This window comes from Phaethon aethereus, assembly GCF_964289735.1.
Source record: "Phaethon aethereus genome assembly, chromosome: 2".
Taxonomy (NCBI): domain Eukaryota; kingdom Metazoa; phylum Chordata; class Aves; order Phaethontiformes; family Phaethontidae; genus Phaethon; species Phaethon aethereus.
The window spans coordinates 163,033,151-163,049,700 of record NC_138582.1 but is presented as its reverse complement, the minus strand read 5'-3'; the positions used below and the strand labels follow the sequence as shown (position 1 = coordinate 163,049,700).

The following is a 16,550-nucleotide window of genomic DNA, read 5'->3' as shown; positions in this document are numbered from 1 at the left end:
TCATTTCAAATCCCGACAAAGCTCCGGCTGAAAATGTGTTCCTTTATGTAGCCTTATTCTTTGTTCTTAGCAGCAATCCTTCTGCTTTGGCACAGCCCAATTTAATTACAGAAAAATTTCCAGCTTAAACAAGAAGCTAGAGTGGGGTTAGGCACTCAAATACATGAACTACAGGGACATTTTGGTAGTCGAGTTCCTTGGGCTGTGGGGCAAGGGGCTCCTAGTTCAAATTAAGGGTCTGCCATTGTAACTCTGGGTAAAAGCAGCAACAAAAAAAGTGGAGTGAAATTACGTATCCCAAATCTGCATACTTTTTCTTTATTTTCCTTTCTTAATAAAGAGGAAATGATGGGCACTGAATCTCAACAAAGAGGAGTGGGAGGGTGGAGCCTTCCTGTGTTTATTGTCTATGGAAAAAGGTGTTTGCACCCCTTAAATGCAAGGAATGGGTGCTCACCCCGGCGTCGCTCCTCAGCAGGTACTCTGGGAGTGGGATCATCTCAGTGTTGGAGGCACTGGTGGGGACCCAGCGTTTGTTGTGGGTAGCCACCATGGTTACCTGTGGCCCGCAGCTCTTTCCTGGAGCAAACAGTAAAACCACATTGGCATCCCGGTTTTTCCGCTCTGTTGCTCCCTGTTTTGGGGGGATGTTTTCAGCAGGAAGTTGGTGCATATGAAATGATCATCTAGATACGTTGTAAAACACAATACCACGTGTTTGCGTGAGCTGAGAGGCAAAGCTCTGCCCAGCAGGTCTTCTGCAGTCCTCAGTCCCCACATTCCAGTTTTGCTAATGCATGCTCCCTCTGTAGCAATGGTTTCAGTAAAACTGCACCAAATCTCAATTTCTCACTGAGTCTCCATTCCAGGGAGGGCTGTTTGGTGTGATTATTGCAACAAAATATTAACTGCTTGAAATGGAGAGCATTAGAAACAGAGTATGCTGACTTCAGCTGCTGTGCCACCTCTGAGCTTTAACTATTTTCTATTAAAAACAAAGGATTAAACTCCTGCTGTTCTTCTAATATGTAGATAAATGGAGTTAGGACTAAACTTTAAGTCTCATGATTTGAACTGGGAGACCTCAACACAAATTGCACAGACATGACTGAGTGCAAAATAATATTTCAGACTAAGTTGGACAGCCTTGATCATGTTGCAGAAGCCAACAAACTGTATCCTACATTTATTTGGAGATACAGATATACATCAGTAAACTGAAAAGCAAATCCACAGTTCCAGGGAAGACTAGAGTAATATCAAAAGTCAGAAATAATTAGCCTGTCATGCAAGAGTACATCGGTATATTATGTATCGGTATCAGCTATCAGCAGTCTTCCTCTGTAAATGTTTCCTTTAGCAAATGAGATTTTCATCAGAGAAGGGAAAATAAAAAGACCCAAGGCAAAACGCTATGATACAAAAATAACCAATTTTTCTTTGCTTAGATAATATTAGAGTTTTCATTCTGCTTCCTTTTCTGAGTGTAAGATGATCTAACTTGAACAGACTGGTAGAGATTAATTTTCTAATGCAATTCACAAAACATCTCAAAAATAACTTGCAGTGTATTTTGAAAAAAAACTTAGGTAAGGTAACTGTACAAGATCTCCTAGTTAGTCAAAATCAGATAGCCCGTCAGCACTAAAATCTTTGCAGTTTTCTTTCTTGCACTCTCATGGGAATCCATCTTGGTGAAACACAGGGGAACCTTCTGTGCTTCAAGAGGAGTGAAATAAATGCAGCTATATAAAAAATATTAAAAAAAAATAGAACTAAATAAAGAACTAGGTTTCTTGCGACATACAGAAGCTTCAAAATTATATTAGAAGTGAGTTCCCAGTTTTAGCATAATTTTGCTTCCTAAGTTTTTAGGGACAATAAAAATCCCATTTTGTGCTGGATTGTTATAAGTATAGATAGTTGTTTCAAAATATTAATGAAAGAAATATATCTTAAGAACAAGATGCAAAATGGGAAAACAACAGTGACTTAGAAGGCATTAGAAAGCAGAATCAGAAAGAATTTAATTCTGATGTCTATGTAGGAACATAGGAAGCAGTCCCAGCCTGCAGGAGTTTTTAATTTAATTTGTCTGATTTCCAGTCTCATTTATTTATTTTTAATCTCTGAAACAGGAAAAAAATATATTTAGTGCCCTCTTCTGGAAAACCAGATCTTACTATGCAGAGCACCCCAATGAAATTCCTGTGCTCAGAAATGCAAATCTTCTGATGCAAATGTTCTCCTTTTTAGCTGAGTTACACGCCTAAATCCAAGGAGTGTGCAGCTCTGTGTTTACCCTGAACAAGCGCCTTTTATCTCTTCAACTGCCTGCAGAACTCTGTTTTTATCAGGGCTATGTTAAAACCGGTAATTTATGTTCCTCCTTGGGCAGCTAATGGCCTAGATTTGAAAATGGAATCTTCTATTCTCTTTTCTTTTATTCTCTGTTCAGAAAAAGTTCTTTCTTGAAAAGGGAAACTAATCACAGGGCTTTAGTCAGGTCTTTAAAAGCACGAGTCCCCGGTTTTTTATGTGTGAGAGTGGAGGAGTACCTGTACAGCAGTGCTGTGAAGGGCTGTGCAGCAGGCAAGGAACAAGGGATGCCCTGTGCTTCTTTCTCTCCTGTTTGGTTTCCCCTCACTTTTTGAAGAGATGTCCATCATCACCACAGTCCATTTACCCCTTGGAAGATGCCCACAGCATCACAAGGATGACAGACAGTTTATTTTTCCTTATGTCAGAAAATAGAAATGTTGCCTCCAGCGAATTAGATCCATATATACATCGAGATACAGCTCAGAGTCTTCTGATCTCATATGGAACTAGAAAATGAATCTTTCACTGAACAGAGAGAGAATTTTTGGACCAAGGTCCCTGGCATATATCTGAATACTTGCATTCTCCTTTCACATCTGCTTGGGTGCTCTTAAACTTCTGCTCTAATGCTTTTTGAAGGTCTCGTCTTTCTTGTCTTGGATTCCTTTCTTTGAGTCTTCTAAGAGTGCCCTGAGCCTATGGCCATCATTTCAATGACAGTGCTAACTTCTTTGTATTACTCACCCTCTCAACAGCAATTTTGATATGCTAAGAGTAAATTTTAATAGAAAGAACATATGCTGTGGTTCTGTAGTTGCTAATTTCTGCTGCTAAAGTGAATTATTTAAAAGTGAATAAATTAATTAGATATACTAAGCATTCATCCCATTTTCATGGCTTTGTTCTCATGTAATTGCTACAAAGCTGTGCCATTTGGATTGTAAACTTCACAAAAAAGGGGTCTTTAGAATCTTTCCACACTCAGTCTGCCTAGCTGAAGAAATGTTTCATTTAAAGGAGGCATTATCTGATGTTTCATTTTTTATTAATTATTAAGCATTGATTATTAAGCACTGATTTCTCGTGCTGTCCTTCAGGCCTCAGACCTGTGACTCTGACGTCAACGACAGTGAGCATCCATCAAGTGAATGTAGATGTGGACAACGTAAACTCCCCATCTGTGTCAGCTGCCCTGGGCTGCCTTTATAATCAGTGTACTCCAGGGTGTAAATCTGAGACTAAAACAGACACCAAAGACTGTCAGAGCAGTCATACCCCAAAAAGCCTTTTGGCACCATTGTCTGGGAAGAGGGTGTTGCTACATGAGGTTGTAGGTGCAAAAAGGGTAAATGCTTGCAAAGAATGACCGGAGAGGTCAGTGGCAGGGACATCCCTCAAGGTAGACAGCTGCAGAGAGAGTAGCTCCACGCTGCAACAATGAGAGCCTGGGAAAGTATTTTGGGGAAGGATGACTATAAAAAAGCTAACTCTAGTTTTCTTTCTGAACCGGCTTTGGGCAACTGTCCAAGCCAGGATAGTGAACTGACCCTATACAGGTATTATTACGACCACAGATATTATAAGAGAATCACTGTTGTATGGTTTATGTGTGTTTGTATGGATTTGAAGGTTTTCTGTGTTTCTAGTTTTGGGATAATTATTGTCTCCTTCTAGAACTTTTATTTGGCCCTAGGCTACTTTTGTACTCTTATCCTTATTACAAAATAATGTGAAGTTTTTTGTTTATCTTTGACTTCTTTTCCTTAGATATGTTATATGGTGTGTTAGAATCGCAACATTAACTTTGTACTAGATAATTTAATTCTCATTTCCAAGTTTCTGAACAGGACTATAAAACAGTCGAGTGCAGTGCTGGGGGAATTTCCATCCAGTTCTTACACTCTGCCTGCTGCAGAGTGGGAGGGCAGCCTGGGAGTTCATACCATGTGATGCGAATACCAATAAAAGTTTAGAAAACAAGCTCAAGAACAGAATGAGCTCATTATTCATAACCCTCACTCGTAATTCTCAATAACTTGATTGCAGATGCTTCCCAATAACCCGAGCAACAAGTGCACAAAGGCTGGTGCGAAAATCCTGCTGAGCGTGTTGCAGCTGCCATTTTATTTACCAGCTGAAAACGGCGCGGTCGTCCTTTAAGCCAGCGACTGCGAGTGCTCACTGGTGCTGCCGGTGCCAGCGGAGCGCGGTGAGGGGCAGGTGGCTCGGGAGCAGAGGGAGGCTTTTGTAATTGCTTGGCCGGGCAGAGCTGTGTTAGAGTGCAGCAGCAGTTGGCAGATTGGATTAACGCTCTCCCAGGGGCGAGATCTGGCACACGAGCTGTATGCTAATACCTGTAGCCTAAGCTGGTTCTGGAGCTGCATTTGTAACTAGAAGAGCATCCGCTTTACCTCCACCATGTCGCAAAGCCATAAATCCTAGAGCCAGTCTTGAAATTCCCTTGCGGCATCGTCAGCAGTACAAGGCTCTCAAAAGTGCAATTTGGAAACGAATCTTCTAATAAAGAATTATTATCATGAAACAACTGAGATAGATAATCACTTTGTGGAACATGAAATAACAGCATTATCTTACAACACTGCAGTCCATCCCTTACTGTAGTGGATGTTGCCATCACACTTTATTTACGCTTATTTTGCAAACTAGAGACGACACTATTTGCGAAGGAGTAACACCTTGGCTTTGCTGGTTCAGAGACCTTTGGTTTGGTGGCTGGAAAATCAACTTCTAATCCCAGCATCCCCCCTGTATGTTTGTGGGAGAGATTTACATATTAACCACGTGCGTTGCCCGCAGTGCATGACCCTATTACAATCGGCTTGAGCTTGAGTTACAAATGCTTCTAAAATGCAAGTGCCTGTGGCATGAATGTGCTGTCCCTTCCTGATGTCACCTTGATGTGAGAATGTTGCTGCTCCGAGGAAGCCTCTCCAGTGCGGAAGGGAGGGCATTCTCAGCATTCTGTATGACTGGAGAGCTGTGCTGGTTGTCCTCTACACACCAAGGACAAGCTTATAGAGAAAGGCTCCTTCAGGCTCGTATTGCAATGATTTAATTTTCAGTCTTAGAGATCAAATTGCTAAAAGATTTGAAAAACAGAGCCATGCAAAGACTATTCCTGATGATCCACTGTCTCTTGTGTTCTACTCTCCATCGCTTGTACATAGCATTTTATTCCCTTCTTCCAAATCAATTGTTAAAATTTATTCCTGGTTCTGGAGATACCCAGTCGCTGATCCTCTGTTTCCTACAATACTGGGCAGCAGTGGAGAAGCTCCTTATTCACAGTGGTGTGGCTGAGATGAGGCGCTGATCCACCAGGTCTCTCCGAGACATTGACTGCTTAGTGTTGGCTGTGTCATTTTGCCCAGGCACAGTTACACTGCTGGGTCGGGATCCTCCCCTCCTCTTTCCATAAAAATGGTTTCTTCCCATAACTCAACTTTAATAGGTGCATTCCCCAGGTATATATCTTACTCCTTTTGCCTAAACATTAAAGTTAGTTTGTCTGGAATACAGAGACAATTATAGCAAAGGCAACCAGTTGCCAAATTCTCTGTATGTTGATTGATCCAGAGACCCCTTCTTCTTACCACCTTTCCTGCTCAAGCCTATTTCCCCCATCTCTGCCCTTCCCTGAGCTCCCCAGACCATCCTGGAGTGGCATAGCACCCTCACTCTACACTTTCTGTGGCTGTGACCACATTACACATGTGGCTCATCAGCTGGATACGGTGCAGTGAGTAAGAGCATCCAAAATCAGTTCTTTGATACCAGCTGTGGGTTATTTGGCTGCCAGCTGAACCAATGTGCAGGAAATGCTCATTGATAGCATTTCATTATGGTTTTCCTAATTTATTAGAAGCACAAAGAGAAATGGGCAGTCTTCCTTGAAGGGCTGTAGAAACAGGTTGGCACACAGCATGAGACTGTATTAGAGGTATGTTACTTGGGAATTGGTAAGATATAAAGGGGTAATTCAATGTAGCGACAAAAGAGAATTTGCTGTCTCAGAAGAAAACAAAATAGGTCAGTATCACAATGAATTGGAAGGTGAGAATGTTGAAAAGACCTCATGTTATATGGCTTTATTGATTTGTTTGGTTCTTGCAAGCAATTGAGCTTCACTCTGTGTAGAGTACAAAATACCAGTATGGATTTTGGTGTGTGGGGTTTTTCTGTGGGTTTTGGTTCTTTTTTATTACAGTGACACAAAAGGAAGAGATAGCATGTGGTTTTTCAGAGAATCTAATTCCAGGCTGGTTACTATGGAATGCCTATTAGCAATAAAATGGTGATAATACTTTGCTAAAATAGTTGGGCTGGGACAATACTGCTGACCAGTCTGTCTCCACTGAAAAAAAATAAAATGAAAACACCATTACCTAACTGCCCACAAATGATGCCTCAGCCAGAGGTAACCCCTTGTGCTCTAAACTGCAAATACATGGGAGAATGAAAGATCAGAAACTGAACAAAACATTACCAAGAACTTGGTGGTCAGCTACAGGAATGGATTTTTCATCCCTTTGGAGGGCCAGTTCAACACATAATGGGAAAAGAAGGACTTCTTCTCAACAGAGCAGAAGGGTTCAAGTTATTCATCAGTTTTCAGGTTGTACAGCCCCAACAAACCCAGTGTTATCATAAAGAATTTTGATCAAGGCAAATGATATTGACTCAAGTAAAAATTTAGTCTTCGATGTTGACTTTTATCAAAAAAACAGAAAATTCTGCAAACAGGTAGAGTGACCTGCTTTAATTCCCCACAGAATACCATAAAGAAATATGGCAGTGAGGCATTTTTAGTCAGATAATTTCTCTGCTGGAAGATTTGTATGAATGACACAAGTTACTCTGTAAAGATGACACAGTATTTGCTTGTTGGTGACTGACCAATAGAAGAATCAATGTGACAGTAACTTGGGTCATCCTTTGCTGTGCACGGTATGTGCATGTAGCAGAAGGAAACACAACCTCTGGCTAATGCTTGCTTGTGATTTTTCCTTCTGAACTTGTTTTTCCCTTCCTTTCATGCCATCGCTAGATAACAGGGTACCAAATACATGAGCTGCTTGCCAATGCAGAGTGGCAGACTTCCTGCGTTCTGCTTTATTCTGTTTTCCCTCTTAATTTGTCAGCTTCAGAGCCTAGTTAAATATTCCAGTTATTAAAGGCCAAATGGCAAGTCATCTTTTACCTGCATATTTTGCGTCACAGCATGAGTTCCCGTTTAAGGGTGCCAGGACCATTTCGAAAGGTGGAGTATGTAATTATGTCAAATGCTTGGGATTATTGAATCTGCTTGACATTCACATGTGCCTTTGGGGATTTGTCTGCTTATACCACAAGTAGGAAAATGGACTAGGTAATCTACTTCCAGCAAATGTCTTTTTGGAGACTTTTTGTGGGAAACCCTTTTAATGGATCTGGCAGTTCCTGTTCCACCAGCCCCTGGTTCTGTATTTTTACTATCTTACTATACAGTATAAAAGGGAATAGATTATAAAGACAATTTTGGTCTGTTAAGAATCCTGAAGGGATCTATTATTTGGAGACATATTTTATTGTTGCAGAATAAAAAGTGATTCCTGTTACCCAGATAACTACCAAGTGATTTATCATTAATTACACTAAAATATATTCTTGCTATTTTCAGACTTTAGCCAAGCCTTGTACAGCTTTTCTTTCCGATGACCATTGAAAGTGTTCATTTTTATTTGGGGGTACTGGGATGACTTTTTGGATGAAACACGTGATTCCTGAAAAAGAAGCCAGACACTAAATACTAGCAGTTTTATATTAAGCCTTACAAACTGCTTTGTAGCACAGCTTGCACTTCTACTTTGCCCTGTAGCTAATCCCCTTCAAACTCTAAGTTTCATGGGATTTTTTGGGAGTTTTCTAGATAATTCTTTAATGTAAATAACAGTACTGCATGAAGGACCAGGTGGCTCTATGAAGTCATTTAGAAAATGGATTCAAAGGATGTTTTATTCCTGTATTTACCAAGTAAATAATAATCATGGGGTCATGATAGCCAGTCCAACTATTTTTAATCTCAGAACCACAAACTGTTTAATGTGCTGAGTGGTAAGACCGTAAATCAGCTGTTTTGATAGAACAGCCTCTTGGAGGATGAGAGGATTGGGCTGATTTGGGGAGTTGTCTTCTAAGGGCTTTTTCCCCATTGTCTTTGCTTGTAAACCTCCTTGAAAGAAAGTCTGTGTGTGCCTCTTGTTTGTCCTAATTCAGCACCTTGTCATATGAACACAGAAGACAGCCTTTTGATAAATGCTGATTACTGCTGGTCCTAGCATGGTATCAGCCCACAAAGTGTGACAGAAACCAGCACAGTAGATGAGAGCATAAACTAAACAATTCCTTTTTTTTCTGCTGCTAGTGATAAATCCTCAGCAGGTCGTGCAATCTTTCATACCAGCTAAAATATGCTGAAAACACATTTCACAATCTTCTAAAAATTCCCTAATTTTTATCTAAACCCTTTTCCTAACCCTTTGTGAGCTGCATGGGCAGTGCCAAATTGAAAATAATGGTGACAATTTCAAACTTCTAATGAGAAGTTAATGAAGGCAGAGGCTCTGTGTGTCCAGCTTCTGCCTGTGTGACAAACCAGGTGAGATGTAGGGAGGTAACCAAGATCCTGCCTGTCCTTTTGGAGTCATGTCAAGTAATTGTGCAGTTGCTTTGGGGCAAGAACAAGAGCTATGGATTCTAATTTAAAGTATATCAGTGGTCACAATGAATAAATGAGTCCAAATCCATTCTATTCTTAAATAACACATTTTCTATTTAAGTAAGCCCTGCTGGGCTGCGACCTGTATCCTTGGAGATGAAGAAGTGCTTTCAGGGAGACATTACTCTACAATTTACACCATACTTTGCTCTGCAGTGATGTGGCACAGAAATGGTTTCTTCCATTTTGTTTCTGTAGCTTGTAGGATCCACAATTTACTTGCTATTTCAGAATTTGGTGGCAGGGAAGAGGCGGATGCTCTTCTCTGCTGCTTGTGTGCTGCAGTGTTTGCATTTCTGCTGTCATTTGCTCAGGTCCAGGTTTCTTTTGTTGATTACATACAATGAGGTCAGTGGCTTTACAACAAAGTGTTGTCATATATAATTAGCCCTGTGTTTTTCCGAGTTTTAGAGAAATAATTGCCTTTCCAAGACTTAAGTGGAAACAGATAGATCCGTCTCTTAGACCCCTTATGATTTCCATGTAAACATGCACATGTTACAGAGTATAATGTAGATTGAAAGTAAGCAAGATCTGTGCTGTGACCTGCTATGAGAAGCCCAGTGGGAGAGTGTTTCTGGCACAGTGGCTTTAGTATACTGACTTGTACGGCACTCATTCGTCACAGCTGGCATGGCGCTTTTGTGACCTGATTTTGGTAATACCGAGAACCTTTCAGAGAAGTCCCAAACCTGTTCTAACTTATGTTGGCAGGATGACTTGGCACACAGGGTCTCCAGAGCAAAACAGTTGCCAAAAACTCTGCTACCTTCAAATGTGCCTCTCTACAGAGAGGAGCTGTGTGTGTCTGGGATCCAGCCAAAAATCAGAGCTTAAGAGCATCAGATCAGTGTAATGGCTTTTACCACACCCCTTGGATAGAGAAGCGGAACACAGAGAGTTAATACAGTTATTGTTGTTGGCTAAGCCTCAGAAACAGAGAGGTTAAATGAAATAACTAACTTCTAAGCACTGTCCAGTCTCTGAGGCTTAGCTTTGGATTTCAGAGGAGTGCTCATCTCTTTCCCACGCTTTTCCCTGGTGTGGCTTTTCCTACTGGTAAGTGCATAGCCTAATTCAGCTTGACCCCAGCAGAAATTTTAGTTGAGATATTACGCAGATGTGGTCATCCTCTTGAAAAGTTAAAATATCTTCATTTGGTTTGCATATCTAAGAGGAAAGCAGCCGTTTCATTTCTCAATGACGTTTCTCTTAGATTCCTGTCTGCTTAGGAGGGTTGCTCGCAGTGTGTTTTCCAAACAGGTTTGAAATAGTAGGGGTGAGAAGGACTTTTGAGCTGCATGCGCTCTTGTCCTTAAGAGCTATAATAATAAATGTCTGATCCTGAAATCATTGCTCATACAAGAAGTTGTTGTTCACGTGAGCAAACCTACTGATTTTACAGATTTGTTGGAGAAAGGATTGCTCCTGTGAATGAATTCTGCCAGCTGCAAGCCTTTGAAGACTACAGGCTACAGGCACAGCTGATGTGAGATGTATTAGAGTCTGGCCAAAGACCCAAGAGGATGAAAAATGATGTTCAGAAAATAAAGGAGTTCTCTGAGAGACCTGCAATTTTTGTTTTCCCCGCTCCTAAACTCTCTCGACAAAGAGAATGTTCTACTTTGGTCTTTGTTAATGGCTCTAAGACCACTCTAAACTCTCTAGCATGGCTGTGGGGACAGTACCACAAGCAGGGACATCAGTAGATGTCCTGCTCAAAACATTCCTGGCTGTTTCATTTCCCTCCAGCTTGCCACATTTCTCTATTTTCCCCTGAAGGCATCTGTTCATACTCATTTTGGGGGCTGGCTTCTGCCTCTGATAGCCGACAGCACAGCATGGCTTGCTTCTTGAACACCAGTCCTTGCCTAGATCACAATTTATATATCTACAAAAGTTGCTCAGCATTTAATGGCAATGTATTATTAGATTTTTTTATCTCTGTGGAAAAATTTAGTCTTCCAGTGCATTTTCTTTAAGGATTTTTAGCAGTTTTAAAACTTCACCAAAGCTGGACTAAGATCTAAGGCCACAAGCATCAGACGGGTCTCTAATATCAGCATTATAAAATTCAAGAGCTCTTTGGTATGACTGGATGTAGATGAGATAATGGTAATTTATTTGACAGCATCTGGAACAGGTGGATCTAAAAAGGACACCTGTACTAAAATAAATGCTAGCTTGCAGTGAATTCACTTGTGTTCCTAGACCTTCTCTGATATCAACAGACCAGAGACTCACCTTGCTCTAAGAGTCTATATGTATCTGAATGCCTAAAAGGAGATATGATTTTGGGATGTAACCTCATGATGCCCTTGTAATGAAAGGGAGTGAATTGCACAGGGGAAGAAGGGAATCGCATCAATCTGGCATTGGTCTCTGCATTACAAAGATAGAAAACCAGTGCTTTCACCTCTGTACTCTGGTGGTAGCTTTTTTCAAGGGACTTCATGCAGTAGTGTAAGGATTCAGTGTTTGGATTCAAATTATAACAGAGAAGTTTGTTTTAATATCTAGAGAATTATATGCCTTGTATTTATCTGCCTCTCTACTCAGCCCCCAAAAGACGTAAGCCTGTTATAGATATCGCCATGCAGGCTTGCGCTTGGGAGTGACGGGTAGAAAGTCATGCTTACTTGTCTGTGATGTTAGCGATGTGCTCGGGATGGCCACTGCTGAGGCTGGCAGCACCATCCAGGACATCTCATGGTTTCGTGACATAAGTAAAAAAGAAAAAAAATTGTGCAAAACCAGAGGTACCTAGGAAAAATAATTTTGTTCAGACAAACTTGATTGGTGAAACAAGTATTTAAGAAGCTTGTCCTTTGGGACAGGATGCTTTATAAGAACTACTGGAGAGCAAATGGCTTAAAGATATAGGTAGAAGTCAAACAAAATGATTGTTAGGAGATGTATTTACTTATTTTTTTATTTAGTAGCATACAGTAAAGGACAGAATTGCAAAAGTGAGTGCCTGTAAAAATGTGTATAAAGTCATTCATATTTAGACCTTTCACACTAGTGCCCTGACACTTGTGTTGCTCACCTTGGGCAACCACAGATCACTGTTAGGGATTGTGTTGTTACTAGCAGAAAAACCACCAACTCTTCAATTGCTGACCTGGACTCTGGTATTATTATTTACTACCCAAAAAATAAGTAATAAACTCTCTCTTCTGTGATGACCCGCTGTGCAAGCTGACAAGCTCCTCTCCAAGGCCCAAATAGTGCAAATTGATATGAAGATGCAACTTAGCGGGTCAAACAAACGCGAGGTCAGCTTTATGCCCTAAGTCAATAAGGTTTTATTTTCTGACTGACAGGGGTCTTACAGCCCACTCTGAGATCACCCAGCATCACTCCCTGTTCCATTTGTGTGGGAATGAAGAAAAAAAGGGCATTAAAGCCCTGTTGTATCTAGTTATAATGATTGAGAACGTCTCCAGCTGACCAAGGTGTCCTCATTAATGATTGTTCTATATTTAGCCCTTGCAGAGACCATGTGCCCCCAGTTTAATCAAAGACCTGGTAGTTATGGTAACGACACAGAGCATCTGGATATATATAATTTGCCAAACACTGTAATAAAGTGCAAGATGCAAAGAACACAAAACAGCCTTAGGTGAATTAATGTATTGTTCTTTTCTACTGCAGATTTTGAAGTGTTTATAAGAGCTCCATAGCCATCGATGCTAGGGGTTTTTTTGCAGAAAAAGAGACCTATTAACACAGGTGACAATTACTAATCTCTTGTTTTGTTTTGTTTCTTCATTTCATTTTGCAGGTGTATCAGCATTCGTATACGGCATATTATGTCCTCAGCAAAATACCTCATGGGTAAGCAATTTTTCAATGTCTTCATTTTAAAACTCAGCCATTAAGAATTCTGCAAAATAATGTGTGCTGTGACAAATGTTTTCCCGTGACAGCCCTTTGCAATGGTCTGGAATTCAGCTGCAGCATCCACTGAGCTGTGTGTTGTACAAAAGATGACATAGCCTGGAAACAGAAGTACTCAGCTTCCCTGGAGAGTCAGACTACATGAATTTTATATTCCAGTTTTCAAGTTTTTGGCTAGAATATAGATGTGTTGGCGTCTGGCTGAGAGCTGCAGTTGGCCACTCACCAGAGCACTGTCAGAGGATCTATCCAGGGGTGTTTAGTCCCTTAAATTTGGTGAGAATTGAGGCATTGCCCTTCAGTTTTGGGTCTCTTGGCAGATTCCCTTGTGATACAAATGCTTTCTCTAGCATTCCATCTGAAAGCAGATAGACCAGTATCCTGTTCCCAGAATCCCAATGCTGCTTAGATACATGCACTCACAATTATACTGAAGCTACGAGCCTTCAGGTTTATAGTTTGTCTTTTCAGAGAGTGTAAGTGCAGACAAACAAGAATGCTACGTAGGCTTTACACAGCGTTTCTAAACTTAATGAAAGCATATTGCTTTACCTAAAGCATGTAGCCTGAGAGGTTATGTATCACTAAAAGTAATAGACTTCCATCAGACAACGCCTCTTCGTCTGGGTCCCTCTATCCATTGGAGGCCTGGAGACAGGCTCAGCGTTTAACACAGGCATCAGTTAGCTTGAGGGGATCCTTCTTTGGCTTTCATTAGTTGCAGTTTAAGTCCCCCTTTCTCAGCTTTGTCTTTGTGGCGCTGCAGGTTACCTGCAGCTCCAGCTCCATCATCCTGCAGCTCATCTCGCCTGTCTTGTTCCTCTGGAGCTTAGCCCATAATTTCTACCTGCTTTTCCCTTAAAAGATACCTTTTTTTTTTAATATACATTAAGGACTAGTCAGGAACAGGATGCCACATGTAGGCATATGACATTGTGTTTCAGACTGACATTTCCATAGCTCCAATGGAAATACATAAATTGCACAGCAAAATTCCTCCATTCATTGTCAATAAATACAAAGCCAAAAGCCACGCAGCTGGTGCCAGGTTGTGTGTTTTAAATGTCATCTTGGCAATAACGGTGTGGGAATGGTAAGAAGGGACAATGTAGTTGTGCTCTGCCGTTTCTGTAGAACATTGCACATGACTGGTTATAAAACCTATTTCAGTATTTGCTATGCTTCTTTACGAAGTTGTCATTTCTATACATTATGGCTAAAAAAAATAGTAGATGTTTTGGATCCTTGCCAAGTTTAAAAAAAAATCTGCCTCGTTTTTACACAGGGTGACCATGGGATCACCAGATACCTCAGGCTGGAAAAGCTCTTCCAAGCTCCTGCTCAAAGCAGGTTACTCAGAGCTTTATCCAGTTGGGTTTTGAGAACCCACAGGGATGGGACTGCACAGCCTTGCTGGGCAGCTTGTCCTCACGGTGAGAAAGCCTGACTGTCCTCAGAGGGAGAAAGTTTCTCTTTTTATCCAGTCTGAACCTCCCCTTTCAGTTTACATCCTCTGTCTCTCACCCATACCACTGTACTAAATGGATTACTGTGTCTCTGCCTGAAGGAAACACTGGGGCAGGTCCTAAAGTCCTGTTGACTTCTGCATCCATGGTGAGGTGTCTGCCCCTGAGAGAAGGCAGGATCGGGACCATCCCTGTATGCTCAAATGTTTCTTACGGCTTTTTGTAGGCAGCTCCCGATCTTCCCGAGTACAGTGGATCGGCAGCCTTCCCGCTGGACGGTCCTCAGGCGGCCTCACTGTTTAACACAGGAATGGTGTTTTAAGGGTAAAAGTCCTAGAAGTCAGACCTTGCAACACCTCCATTTTCAAGGCCCATGCCCTCCTTCCAATCCAGTTTCTTTGGTACAGTAACCAGTAGGCTTAACAACAGAGAAGTACAGATGCAATGGCAAGATATAAACATATCTCTCAGCATTATTTTCCCCATAAAAATAGTTACATTCAGGTGTTCCTCAAGGATTTGTCTCAGCACATTTGTCCACACACACAAAAAAAACCAAACTGAAAAAAAAAAAACCCAAACAAAAGACACCAAAAAAACCCTCCAAACAACAAGAAAGCTCAAATAACTTTCTTTGTCTTCTACCTAGCCACAGAGAAACAATTCTTTGTACAAAAAATGTCTCTACTGGAGACATACATGTTTTAAAATCTGTGAGCACTGGAACTTGTGGAGCATGCTTCCCTACAGCTCGTATCTAGTGATTGACTAACCACAAAAAGTCATGAGCTCAAGGTTAAGTTGTTTCCATGTACAGTTGGAACATGGGAATTAGGAGATTTCTCACCATCATCCAAGTCAAAGCTCTGGTGTCCCAATGTGACACGCCCCAGACTTCTTCAGTCTCTTTCATTCCCTGCCTCAATCTGGTCTTCGTTTCTGCGGGTTTTTTTTTCTTTTCCCAGGAATTTACTGGATTTATTTAATTTTTGAAAGCTCCACTTTTTGTGGCAATATATCTGAAATTAGCTTGTGGGCTGAAAGGGTGTTGAGCCACAGGATGAACACACAGCGTGAGCACATAAGCTTTAGATCTGCAGTAAACCTTGCTAGGAGCAAAAGCATTTGACTGACAGCACAGTTCTATTCCAGACAAAACAAAGGTGGAAAAAAGTAGAACTATCATGCATAGTATGTATTAGAAATGCTGAAAATTAACAATACAGTGGTGCAGGCAGTTTGCTACTACTGCATGATCTTTCTTTGTCCCTGACAACCAGCTGCTTGTTCCCCCCAACTTCAACTATACTTTGCCCATTCAGCTGTGTTTCACCTTGCTCTCCGTGTTTGACTGAGTGCTGGTGCAGGCAACTGATGGCTGGATGTGTCAGAGGAGAAGGGGAAGTATAAGGGGAAGATCTGGAAAGTGGGAGGGTGCCAGAAGGCACGCGGGTGTGTTGGGCATCGGTGTCCTCACAGCATGAGACAGTGCTGGACCAGGAGACCACCGGCAGGAGGAGGGTTGGAAGGATTGCTGCATTTTGTGCTGGTACAGGTGTGGTTCACAAAGTGGTTTAGGCTGTAGGTGCGTATACAGGCATTGCAAAGCATACTGTCCAGGAAGAATTGCCTTGATCTCTCAGGTGGTCATAGTGCATGAATGGTGGAAAAGGGTGGCACGTTACCATTTCCCTGGAACATGGGCATTTGTCTTTCCTTTGGAGTTCTGCGTGTATTTCAGGGTGTTGCATGAAGAGAGAGGACAGGTGTAGCAGGTGAACATGATGCAACAGGTGAAGAACTACATCAACTGAAGGTAGAGCCTCTGTTGGATGAAAGGGTAAAAATCTTTTCATCACATATTTCATACTTAACACAGGAATATTGCTCTGATGGGTGTGTGTGGGTGAAGATTGTTTAGGGCAGGACCAAGCACACTGACACAGCACGAGGTTCAGGTCAGTTTGATGTTACAGGTCCTTTGATGACGACAAAATTTGCAACCCACAGGCAGCATCCTTGCCCACCACCTGACAATAATATGAGTGACAGAAGCCTTTGGCACAGAGCAACAGCCCCTT

General features: G+C 41.5%; 1 protein-coding gene across 4 annotated transcripts in view; it reads left to right on the top strand.

Annotated features, from left to right (window-relative positions):
• The window catches only part of DPP6 (dipeptidyl peptidase like 6), a gene marked incomplete at its 3' end in the record, with an annotated part of 523,189 nt that overhangs the window by 384,179 nt on the left and 122,460 nt on the right, over positions 1-16,550 (top strand). For 3 of the 4 annotated variants that reach the window (XM_081996368.1, XM_081996366.1, XM_081996367.1), the window contains exon 6: positions 12,888-12,940. The exons of the other annotated variant lie outside the window; for it this stretch is intronic. In XM_081996368.1, coding sequence (XP_081852494.1) covers positions 12,888-12,940 — 53 coding nt within the window. The remainder of the gene's footprint in view (positions 1-12,887; positions 12,941-16,550) is intronic. 4 annotated transcript variants of the gene reach the window in all.